This window comes from Thunnus albacares, chromosome 14, assembly GCF_914725855.1.
Source record: "Thunnus albacares chromosome 14, fThuAlb1.1, whole genome shotgun sequence".
In the NCBI taxonomy this organism is placed as follows: domain Eukaryota; kingdom Metazoa; phylum Chordata; class Actinopteri; order Scombriformes; family Scombridae; genus Thunnus; species Thunnus albacares.
The window spans coordinates 19,931,206-19,943,863 of NC_058119.1; the positions used below are offsets into that span (position 1 = coordinate 19,931,206).

A 12,658-nucleotide genomic window follows, 5' to 3' on the forward strand; every position below is an offset into this window, starting at 1 on the left:
ACACACACCATGACACTGACCAGCCATGTCCCCTCCCCAGCTAAGTCTGCTCAGCTAACATTTTCTATTCCAACTACCATGTGTGTGATCCCCACATGCTGGGGCTGGCATCAGGGCCCAGCTTGTTCATATAGGCCCTGTGTGTGTGTGGGTTGCTGGTGGTGTGAAAGTGGGCAGTGAAATGGGCCCAGTGTGAGCAATTATTTTCAATCCCCACATGGATCACTTGTTGTTTCTCTTTAATGACTGCGTGCTGTTAGTTGTGCTAGGGTGGACCACAAGTGAGATCCTTATGGGCATAACTGGGCATCAAGTGGAAATATCAGTTGGTATCAGATGGATTGATCATGGGTAAAGTGGTCAGTATGTTTTTTTGGGGCACCAATTCCCTTTTCCCAATCCCAGTTGTTAAGGAGCTAAAGAGGAAATGATGCCTTCTTCACAGAGAAAGCTTATTTTTGTTCTTAACTGAAAAATGCAGTCAAAATGATTTTCACTTGTCCCCATACACCCAAAGGTTTTTAACCATGAGCATTCACTTTCCTCCCTTTGTGCTCTCAAACACTATTTTATCAGTGATCCCAGAGTCACAGATACACACTGACAGCATGACACTGATACTCTAAATGTTTTCAAGCACACGTCTCAGTGTTTTTGTATTATACTTTTTATTTTTTTCATATGAAACAAATCAATTCTTCCAATGTCTTTGAAGTGTGAAATGTCTTTTTTATCATGAATTCTCACAGTACATTCAGTTAATGTTGATCTGAAAGAAAACATCTTTGAACTTGGCACTTAGAAAACAACCACAAAGAATTGTCACCTTTATTCATTTAGAACAAAATTTACAAAGCCATTCAAACAGTCATTTTTTTAATACTTTTATGTTTTTTAAACTCAACTGTTGAGAATATTCAAAATACACTTTTTAATGTTGCTTCTCTCTCTCTTTGTACTTACAAATATGTACAGTAAAGTCTTGTCGTCATGTGTCGTCCCACCGACTCGTCATTACTGGTCGTCATAAAAATCCTTTTTTAGTGTTTTATTTATATCTCTTCACACTGTTCAGCTCTTCACTCTTCTTTTGGAGCTTGAGTGTCTGTGAATGTTCGGCGTGCTCAGATGGATGTCCCGTGGCTGGGCTCGCTGGCTTCTGGGATGGGTCCTCCTGGCACTGGTTGGTAGGACATTGGCATGGGTGTCTTGACTGGGCTCTGCCGGAAGAGCCCCCCATTGGGTGCCCTGTGTTTGCAGCGGATAGAGGGCATGGTGGCACTGCTGAGTGGCAGGGGCAAGGTCCTGCCACCGACTGCGCCCAGTGTCCTTCCTGCCCCATGACCCTCCTGGAGGAAGGTGGTCACAGAGAGGGGTGGCGGCCCCCGATGGGATGGGTAGTCCCTTGCAGACAAGACCTCCAGGGACTGGCTGGGCTGCATGCTGCCAATGTCCAGGGCAGAGATCTCGATAGACTGACCTGGCAGCTGCTTGTGGGCCAAGTCTTCGTCCAGGAGGCTGTTCAAACGCTGGTGGACCTGTTCCAGGTTCACCTCTTTGTCCTAAAGACAGATTAAAAGAAAGGCAGAGCCAGAGAGAGTGGGATAGGTTTTAATGGAAAAGAGAGCAGGGATGTAATTAAGTAGGAGTGTGATAAAGGATAAAAATGTGCAGTGAAAAGGGTTAAGAGGTTTAAAGATAGAATAGAATGGAGAGAGAGTGAAAAGACAGAGAGAGACGGATTACAACAGTTGTCTGAAGGATGCTGTAATAGCAGACCTGCTATCAGCTTCATTCAGGAAGCCCAAACATTTAAAATGAATAATATACTAGAATTTTTCAAGCAGCCAACATTGAGAGACATTACCTTAAAATACTAAATCTTAAATATGGGATTGTAAAGGTAATGTCTCTACTTCTGAAATGAACTTAAAAGAAGATGTCTCTTCATGCAGAAGTGTTTAAATTTTCTACACGATTAGGTGTCCACACATCCATAGTAGGTGACTCTTGCATGAAGAGCATCAGTTGTTAACAAGACAGGCTCTAATGGATGCACAAATCCAATGAATCAGACTCCGTGAGACAATAAAATTGAAATGAAGACATAGATAGCTCATGTCAGTTAATTGAAATAGTTGAAATTATAAAAGGGTCTTTAAGAATGTTTCGTTTTCCGAGCATGAATGAGGCAACACAAATATGGGAGAGGAGAGGGAGAAGCCAAATAAATAGCTCATTATTGTTAATCAGACACATTTTTCAACAAATGTTACCACGCCTGTTTTTGGCTGCATCCTGCCCTCCACACAACAATATTTTATTCTACCATCATGCACCCATTTAGGTCAAGACACACTGAGGACAGACAAGACAAAACAAAAACGGCAGAAAACAGGAGAGACCATGAGGTGAGATGACAGATGAAGCGACTAAAATCTACCCCTGCCCGGCCCCATGCCCCGCCCCCTCGCCCTGACACAGCCAATGACCATCCAGTAATGTCAGGCCGCTCCTGACCTGTGTCAAGAGCCTCGGCCTCCTCCCAGTCTCTCTCTCTGTCTGTCCATATGTCCCGCCTCCCTTCTGGTGAAGCACTTGTTATGTCATTATATGTCAATGGACCAGAAACCCTTTCCAGACCGAAATTCTTAGTGACCTGCTGAAAATCATAGACAACCATACATAACCAAAATGGTCCCATCTGAATCTGGATATTGACATATAATTGCAATAAACTGATACTCAAGTACTTAAAGGAATAGTTCAACATCTTGGGACATACACTTCTTAGGTTTCTTGTTGAGAGTTAGATGAGAAGAATGATACCACTCTCATGTCTGTTTGTTAAAGTCCAACAGAAATCACATTTAATCATCCCATTTTTCAGTCAAAAATTATGTCAACATGTTTTTTAAATGTATTAATAATTTTGCATTAATTAATATTATGTAGTATTATTATAGTATTAGTATTATTGTAGTATTATTTGGAAAAATATCAGAAATGCTCCTCTTCAACTCGCAGGCTACCTACCAGTACTGCACTTTACTGAACGGAGACAAAGTAAACAAACAGCTGTAGCTACAAGTCACGGACAGACAGTTTGTTGCTAACAGGGATTTTGAAGAGCAATGACCAAACCAGCATCTAACAAGTCCAAGGTGACGTTTTCTGGTATGTTTCCATGCTGTTTAATGCTGCAGCTAATAGACTATGTAGCCTCTGTGCACTTTTCCCCTGTGAATGTTTATTTGGTGGCGCGTTCAACAAGCTAAGGTCAGGGTTTTCCTTGCCTATGGGCCGCCTTTGGCTGCTGCCTTTGTTGAAAATTCTGGTATGTGACATTGACGGAATGAAAAAGGTGGAACTCAACTGCGAAGGCAGTGCAGCGCCCACACAGTCTACAGCGTGCACACGCTAGATTATCTTGTAATTCATCTTCAAATCAGGCAGCAGTTACAAGCATGAGTTGATTTAATGACTAAATAATTACCTTTTGCGAGACAACTGTGAAGTATTTTGTGAATAATTTTCTATATCGTCACTCAGAGACTAATATTAACTCAGGGGAGCAGCGAGCTCCAGCAGTTTCACCGCAAAAATCCTGCCCAGCGTGTTTGACAGCGCTTTCCTCGTAGCTGACGTGCAGCAGAGCGGCTGCTCTCAACTGCTGGAGACATGACGTTAATAACAACACAGCAGAGCACTCCGCCTCCTCCTCAGTTTGTTTTTCTCATACAGGCAGGAGACTGTAAGATGCTTAAAATTAATTAATTTATTAATTAATGCATTTAATGTTTTAAAATGAAAATTGACTATTTATCTTATCTGTCAGTTATGTTTCATATTGTATTAAGGGCACCAGTGAATGGTTTGGCACACAGTGTACTGGAGCAAGAGAGTGAAAATAGTATCGCTTTTTCTATTCATTCAATCGAGAATCAGTTTTGAATCAAGAATCGATTCTGAATCGAATTGGCACCCAAGTATCATGATAGTATAAAATCGGGAGATAAACATATCGTCCCAGGCCTACAGAATAAACGTCATTTGGCACAACCTTTATTTTTCATCTTTTTATTCCATCTTAAAAAAATTTAAATTTAAAAACCCTATGGACATGTATGTCAAATTGTGATTTTTTTTTAACTTATGTGCACAACACTCTAAAGGTGGGTGACTGCACACACAAACTGTGTACACCGCACCATGCATGTTCTCCAGCCTTTGCCACCTTTGTCTCAAAAAAATCCAGGGAAAACCCTGAAGGTGCAGGACAAGATGTGCATTCATATTTATAAGTTAGATAAGAAGACTTTAGCAGGAAAGCTAAAGTGGGTTGTTGTTCAGAGTCTGTGGCTCTTGTGTTGTGTAGCAGGATGCTATCAGGCTCAGTGCGACCATCTGCTCTGCCCATGATAGAACACTACTTTATCGCTTTATGAGATTTGATTTGATAAGATATGATCTACCGTATTGAAATAAGGTCTCCAGCTATGCAAGTGGTTGGCAGAATGGTATGAAATCGATATAATGTAAAACTAGGGGGCACAATCATGAAATCAATAAATTTCTCTCTTTTGTTTTTTTCTCAAAGGATAACACAGGGCAGGACAAGGGATTTACAGAGCAGATATGTATGCTATAGTAGACAAAGTAGGCAATTTAATTTCAGTTGGACTTTAAGTATGAAGCTACCGCCATGAAACAGTTAGCTCAGCTTAGCATAAAGACTGTAAGCAGGTGGAAACGGCTACATGTTCCAGCTTCATAGTTGATGCACTGAGAGTGGTATCAATCCTCTTGCCTGATTCTTGGCAAAAAAAGAGAATAAACGTATTTCCCAAAATGTCGAACTATTCCTTTAAATGGCTTGTGTGCTTAGGCTTGCAGGAGGGTGGCTGTCATAATGCCCACATACTTTTTGTTCTTGCTGTCATGGTGCTATTGATGCTTTGAACAATTTACAGTGATACTCCACCCACATCTGTTGAATATTAAACACTCTTGAAAGGTGTTTGTAAAAAGTTTGTAGTGTGAAGAACAGCATCTGTAGTCAGCTTGAATTCATGACTGCTAAGCTGTGTATTTGGCCATATTTAAACAGTGCTTCATTTGAGGAAAAATTCATTTTGAATTTACCTTGAAATGGGGAAAATGCAAATCCTCACATTTGAATAGCTTCAACCAGAGAATGTTTAGTATTTTTTCATTATAAAATAAGTGTTTTCAAAATTGCTCACTGCTTATTGGTCTGGAATATGTACTGGAATAACTTGGACTGGAATAAATTGAAGCATCGTTTTTATACATTTCTACGGATATTTTGATACTTTTTGTTTGCCACCATTGGATTAAACTGTAACCATGTAAACTACAAACTTTTTACAGCAATTTCAAACCTACAAAGGGTGTTTGATGCTCTAAAGATTGATTTGGGGCGTAATATCAATTTAACACATGTCTACAAACAATACTAGAGGTTATATCCGTGATTATACTCAAACAACAACAAACGCTATAATTAATGAGACAGTGAATGTTTGGCTTTTCTGACTCTCACATGACAGCAGTATGTGGTTATTATGAGAGCAGCTGCACACACAAGTCTGAAATAGAAATCAACAGCAGTAACTCAAACTCTCATGTGCATAAAAAAACCAGCATTGGTTTGATTTACTGTGTTTTGTCAGGACAGGACTGGGCCTGAAATGGGTGGCCAGTGGTTCTTATTGGATTGTTGGACTGTCAAGTCAAACAGGCAGGTCAAGGCTCTTTAGCATCTGCTTTTGCTCACACTTTAGTTTAGGGATCCATGTCAAGCCTTAGTTGTCTGGACGCCTCATGCAGAGGGGCTGCCCAGTCGACAGCAGCAAGATGAAGTCAGAGCTCTACAGCATTAAGACTTGAATGGATTAGCTAAAGAGAGCTATTGTACGACTGAAGCACTTATCGACTCAGAAGTACAATTCCAGTATGTGGTTTTGAATTTGCAATTCAACATTATATTTACTGTTATTCCAGCTGTGGTTCTCTCACATAAGCACCAGTGACTATGATTGTTTGTTCAGAACAAAATGTAGACAATTAATGTTTTTTATGTGTCAGTATGAGAGAGAATCACAGTGAGTGTGTTTGAGAGAGAAGCCTCAGAAGTCCCTAACAAAGCACCCCAACCTTTCTCCCAACATGAGAAGGAATGAGTAGATTGATCACATGATGTCTGGACTATCATCAGGGGCACACCTATTATAACTGGGTGTACTGCAGCTCTACTAAATCGGGGCTGGCGTCAGCGCCTGCTGGATCCATAAAGTAGAGTGTGGCAGTGGCATCTCTGGGCAGGACCGGGGGGCCCGGGGGTCTGGGTCTCGACCGGGGCCTTGGTGGGGCAGGGGGACCCGTGGTGGCCACCATGGCCCGGTTCTGGGTGAGCAGGCTTGGGCCTGGGCCCTGGCCCGGCGAGTTGCCAGTGGTCACCTCTTTGGGCTGCTCTCTGCGGCAGTGGTTGCTGTTCCACCAGGTCTCCAGTGCAGCCACCAGGAGGGCCAGCAGCAGCCCGGCAGCCAGGATACAGAACACGCCAGCAAAGCTGTGGAGACGCAGCGCCCTTCCCTCCGGCTGGGCATCTGCATGGCTCTGCAGGTCACAGCGGCCTTTCTTTGGCCACCATTTCTGCTTTAGGATGTCGAGGTCACCTTTTTCCTGAAGCTCCAATATCCTGAGGAGAAAGATTAAGTAGTTCTTTCACACAGAGTAGGTGCACGGTTTCATGTAACAGCACCACAGGAAACATAATTCAATAGTATTGAGTCATTTATATTAAATGCCGGCTAATCAAATTACAGAAAATTAAATCATTTTCAATGATAACCATGAAGGAAAATGAGAAAATCAATAAAGACTACTCAGAATGACTATAATTATACGATAATACTGTGTAGTCATGCAATAAAACTAATGAAAGGTGGAAAAAATACTGTTAATGTTCAGGTGCTGAATTAGCATTGATTCTTCGCTCTTTAAAGACCCACGGTCAGTTAAAATGCAGAGGGAAACACATGATGTTGATGCATTGCTGAAACAATTTCTAAATGCTAACAAGAGCTAAAAGACCAGTCCTGTGTAAACAATGCAAAGAAAAACAATCACAGCTTCAAGATTAATTAGTTTCATATCAAATTGTATATGCCTGGAAACAAAGATGACCAAATACTACAGTCAGCTCATTAGTTAGTACACAGACAACAGGGAGGAATGGATGGATGTTGTGGAGGAGAATGATGACAGCCGAGTACAAACAGAGGCAAGACCGTGAATCTGTCCCATTGGGGTGGTTAGCGTTTAGCACAGCCATTATTCAGCCTCTTCAATGGTGACTGACATGTATGTATGTGTGCATAAGCTTGCACATTCATTCAGAGCAAAAAGTCACACTCAGACATGTGTACACACAGCTGCCAAAGCTTTTGACATATAGTCATTTGTACACATTTATATTCATGAAACATCACAACTCCAGACACCCTAAAATGTTCACCATTTCTTTTCCTACAAGTGATGTATTTAAGATCTTTCACCAAGTCTGTAGTTTACAGGATGATCAATTCTCCCATTTTAGATGGTGTTTCCGCTGAATTCATATTTTACGTGGAGAAAAAAGTTTGCAGCTTTGATTTGAAATTCACTTCTATCAATCTTGTGAGACTGCATTGAAAATGTTTGGAGCGACAAATTTCGAGTGTCATATCTGGAGAAAAAAAGAGATGCACAAAAAAAAAAACGAGCAAATAAAATGGACTGAACATATGAAATTTGTACTTGCATGCATGCTTAATCCAACAGATTTAAATTTATTATTATTATTTAAAGGAATAGTTCAACATTTTGGGAGATACACATATTCACTCTAAATTCACAACCTCCAGGGAATCACTTTTTTGTAAGGATTAAATAAAAGAGATATAACATCTATGTTAGTGAGCTTTAGAGGTGCTGGTAGCTGGATTTTGTTACCTTCTTTCAGAGTCAGGCTAGCTGTCTCCCCCTGTTTCTAGTCTTCAAGCTAAGCTAACCCTCTATAGCTTCATATTTATTGCACAGACATGGAAATGGTAATGATCTTCTCATCTAACTTTTGGCAAGAAAGAGTGTGTATTTCCCATAGTGCTGGATTATTCCTTTAAAAGGTGGCATAATACAAAATTTGGTAAATTTTAGCTGGTGCTATCATTGTTATTTTCACAATTAATATTAAACTCTATAAAAAATACATACTTCTGAGAGAAGAGGTCTCTGTAAGGACTGCCGTGCTGCAGGGCTATGCCGTAGCCTCTGGTGCTCATGCCGTTTCCTGCTACAGTCAGAGTGCAGTCGTCGTCTGTCAGAGCGGCGTATTCTACCACCGCCATGTCCCACAGAAAGGCATATGACTCTCGCTTTGTCTGGATAGTTTAACAAAAAGACCCCGAGACACACACACACACACACACACACACATACACACACACCACAAAAGACATACACAAAGAAGAATTATGTGTAGGTGTGTAAAGCAGAGTGGCACTAGCTTAGCTGAGAAACATCTTAAATGAGTTGAATAGCTCTTTGACAAAGATCAATTCAAGATGGTATCATACAGACAAGCAAAGCACTTTTTGCTATACAACTAGATACAGCACACAAATACAGACTATGCAAAACTATCCCCTTAAAGATGCAGACTGTGATTTTGAGGGACTATAGCTTTTAAGTCAAGTGAAAAATGTTATTCCTCTGTATTGTCATATACAAATCTCATTATTTTTTCCTTTGATTTTCATGGTTAAACCTGCCTATTTATGAACTTTTTCCTGTTCATGTGCCCAACATCATGTTTGAATCAGAATGCCATTTGCCTCAGACTTTCATTCATCACATTAGGAGAGAATTATAAAAACCTGACCGCATGACTTCATTTATCTTTGCTTTTTTACCCCTGGAACCCCTGTAATAGAGGGCACATGGTGCACAGGAAGATTCTTTTACTGTGGAAAAACGTATTGAGTTGAACAAACAATAGATCTCAGTCAGCATGCAAAAATATATTTGCACAGAATTATACCAATATTAGACCAAATATTAGACCAAATATTGTATAGCATGCACAACACTAGACTTCTTTACTAAGATGAATAAAATAGTTGCATCCCTATTTCTTCTAGCATTGCATTATTTTGTGTGCAGCATATTTTAAAAGACATGATCATGTGCTGGAGCCTTAAGCACATAATGGAGAATATGTAGAACAAAAGATGAAAATCTGTCTGAAATCATTTGGATTTAGATTTTTTGTGTGTATACACTGCTCTGGCTTTCTTCCCTGTGGTGTGTATACATCTTGCATCTTCCAAAGAAGACTGTGCTGTCAACAAATACAGCTGAAGAGCCTTTTCACCTCACATCTCATTAGGACTACACAAGGCTCACTCACCTTTAATAAATAAAGAGATTCCCATCTAAGTACCGTATAAAGTGAGGTCAAAATGAGGTGCATGCAGTAGGTTGTGAATTGTAAGCTATGGGGAGCTCTGTAGTAATTCAGTAATTAAAATGACTTCTCATCAAATATGTTTGGAGTTGGATTAAAAACAGAGTTGTTTTCCATTGATATATGTAACTGCAATGCAAACTGGCTTGACTACACCAATAATAAGGCAGTTTAATTAAAAGTGTTTATGTCTAGACTTCACTGTAATTTGTTTAATTATGGATTGTTCCTCAATCTGCAGTTTGTATATGTGTGACAGAAGTTGTGAGTTTGTGTTTTATTGGTTAAAGGGGGAGAGAGAGACAGACGAGAGACTGCATGAAATTTAAATTCAGTAGCGTGGTAAGTTTTTTGAGAGTTGTGGCTTACCTCTGTGAATCAGGGACAGTAATTATTTCACTTTCAGTTTATTCCTACCTGGTTGTGGTCACGGTAAAACTCTACAGTTAATTATCATCAAGGCTGAGTATGCTTCCAAGTATTAATTTCCTCTGAATAGAAGATATAATTATAAGTCCAATATAACTTATTCACCAGGATTTACAGTTTCTGAAAGTCAAGACAATTCTTTAATTGCCTGCTTCTTTCTTGCAAAAATGTAGCTGAATATACACTCACCGAGCACCTGTGCAATCTAATGCAATTGAATACAACAGCTCTGCCATAAATTCTACTTTTACAAAGCTTATACAGTTTCAGTTTTTTTTGGCATTGTGAGAAAGGTGATTATTCTTCTTTATGTTAATTATTGAGGTTGTAGTGGGTCTTGGTGGTATACTGGAGTGCATTATATTGAAAGGTGTTCCAAATATTTTGTCCACCCCATTAACATTGCATTTAATTGCACAGGTGTTCCTAATAAAGCACTTGGTCAGGGTATATTTTACTTTGTGAGTTTGAACTGAAATGATTTGTTAAATAATTCATACTTCATTAACACTTCAGAAACAACGGATTTGATTAATTGTGCCTTTTAAAATGGCACCATCCCTCTCCAAGCCAAATGTTATTTTAAGTTGCAATATCAAAGATCTGATGTCAGTCAGTTGGCAGTTGGCACCTGGGACGCAACGCTAGCAGAGACTGGATAAAACAGTACACTGCTTCACACGAGTGAGTTGAAGAACAAGTCTGTTGCGTTAGCCCCACCTACTCTCTCTGGTGGACCAACCAGTGCTGGATGATGGAAAATGCGTCACTAACTGTGCGCCATTAGTGATTTTTTTTTTTTTCCGGGGAATGTCACCACCAATACCCAGTTCATAATACTGCAAATGCAAATGCTTTCATCAGTGGGCCATAGGCTCAATCACCATTGTTACCTCATTCGGCAGTAGATAGTGACTTAACAGACATTTATTTAAATAAAAATCTTGGATTATGACTTGAGAATATAGTTTTTTTGTTGTTTCCCTGTGAACAGCATGTATTCTTTGTGGAGACTAAAGTAAATACTCACCTTCTTGATGCCCTCCGATGGGCTGGAGACAGAGTGCTCAAAGCCGTTGTTTTTGTTGATGGTCTTCCAGAGCTCAGCAAATGTGCTGTCCTGCTCCAGAGGATTGGTGCCTTTGGCCTGGAAATACTCGTACACAGCTGAGTCCCTGACTGTTCCATACACCAGGTCCACTTGCTTGGACAGGTCTTGGAAAGACCTACAGTCAGAGTCACATCAGCAAGTTAGTTTACCAGATTTGATAGAAGATTGTGATGGAAAAACAGGAAACAATTAAAATCTTTACAACATTTCAGTTTGTCTCATGTAGAAAACTAAACCGATATGTTTGCCAGCAGAAACTATGACTACTATGGAAGATAAGTATCATAAAAACAGCGTGAATTCATTTGCATGAATCTACAGAGGATATTAAGAGGCTAAATAACCAGTTTGCCCTTTTTTACTTTGGAACTTTGAGATATATTAAGTTACATACAGTAATTGCAGAAAACTGGCCTGATGTGCCTAACTCAAAGCATCAGACAACAGCAGTTATTTTGTCATTTTTATTGTAATAATCTGTGTTAAAAGACCTCCATCAGTTTGAGAGCACATTAGGTTCCAAACTGGTATTTTAAAATTTTGGTACTGGGGATACGATTTGTTTGCATTTGGATCACACAATTATTTTGCCCATGTTTTCTGCCAACAGAGCTGTCGCTGCCTGCAGTATGTCAGTTTCTGGAATGACAAGCATGTCTTGTTGTAATCCCAATATGATGCAAGAAATCACACACTTAGGAAACACTTGTGATATTAAGTCAGAAAATATGCATGTTCAAAACACTTGATTATTAAACAATTAAATTACCCCCTTTTGCTGCTATGAATGACATTTGTATGCAAATGTGTTGTGTTTCACAATATCTGACACATTCAGACTTCAATCTTTTTATACTTCATACTAGGCGTCGTTAATATGAATAAAATCTTCCATTACCCGGTATGCAGAATTTATTTTGTAAGAGCGATAAATACAGTGAATTAATAAGTACATTTTCCAAAATTTCAGTTGAGAAACAGCCTATAGATAAAACAGTCAGATGTCTGTATCATTATTCTACTGAATGTATGGCACTACTGTTTATGTAGGATTTTAAAACATCTGACTGTGGTGCCCACACCAGTAAAAGAAAAGACGCTGTGTTAAAAAAGGAGTTCACGCTGCTACCAACAGTCTTCTCATTACTCCCCCTAAGCCATGTGTTTTGGCTCATATCCTCTCATACACAGAATTTTCCCTCTATTTAGAATTCAAGATTTAACTCCCTCGTGGTTCACTCCATCCAATCAGTATGCCTAAAACTACCACCCCCATCTCTTATGCACATCGGAGCAAATCACTAATCAGCGTACTCTTTATCAACCAAATGAGCTGCACCTGTAGTGTGCAGCCTGCTGCCTCTGATACCGATGCCAAAATTTTCCCCAACCACCACTAACCCCAGCACCATGACTCCAACCAGATTCAGAGTAATGATCACCAGGTTGGGGGGGTTACGTTGCTGACTGATTATTGGGTTCATCGCCCTGATTGGGCATTAACTCATGATAGAGTCTGCGCCAAACTCTAATCTACTTTTCATGAGCCATCCTTAATATGTTAAAACTAGTCTCTCCTGATTGAA

General features: G+C 39.8%; 1 protein-coding gene across 1 annotated transcript in view; it reads right to left on the reverse strand.

Annotated features, from left to right (window-relative positions):
- Positions 1 to 713: 713 nt before the first annotated feature.
- Positions 714 to 12,658, reverse strand: part of grid1a (glutamate receptor, ionotropic, delta 1a) — a 102,208-nt gene continuing 90,263 nt past the window's right edge. The window contains exons 11-14 of the mRNA XM_044373316.1: positions 10,992 to 11,187; positions 8,281 to 8,447; positions 6,484 to 6,724; positions 714 to 1,562 (exon numbers count right to left, since the gene is read on the reverse strand). Of these exons, the coding sequence (XP_044229251.1) occupies positions 1,125 to 1,562; positions 6,484 to 6,724; positions 8,281 to 8,447; positions 10,992 to 11,187 (1,042 nt within the window). The 3' untranslated portion in view covers positions 714 to 1,124. The remainder of the gene's footprint in view (positions 1,563 to 6,483; positions 6,725 to 8,280; positions 8,448 to 10,991; positions 11,188 to 12,658) is intronic.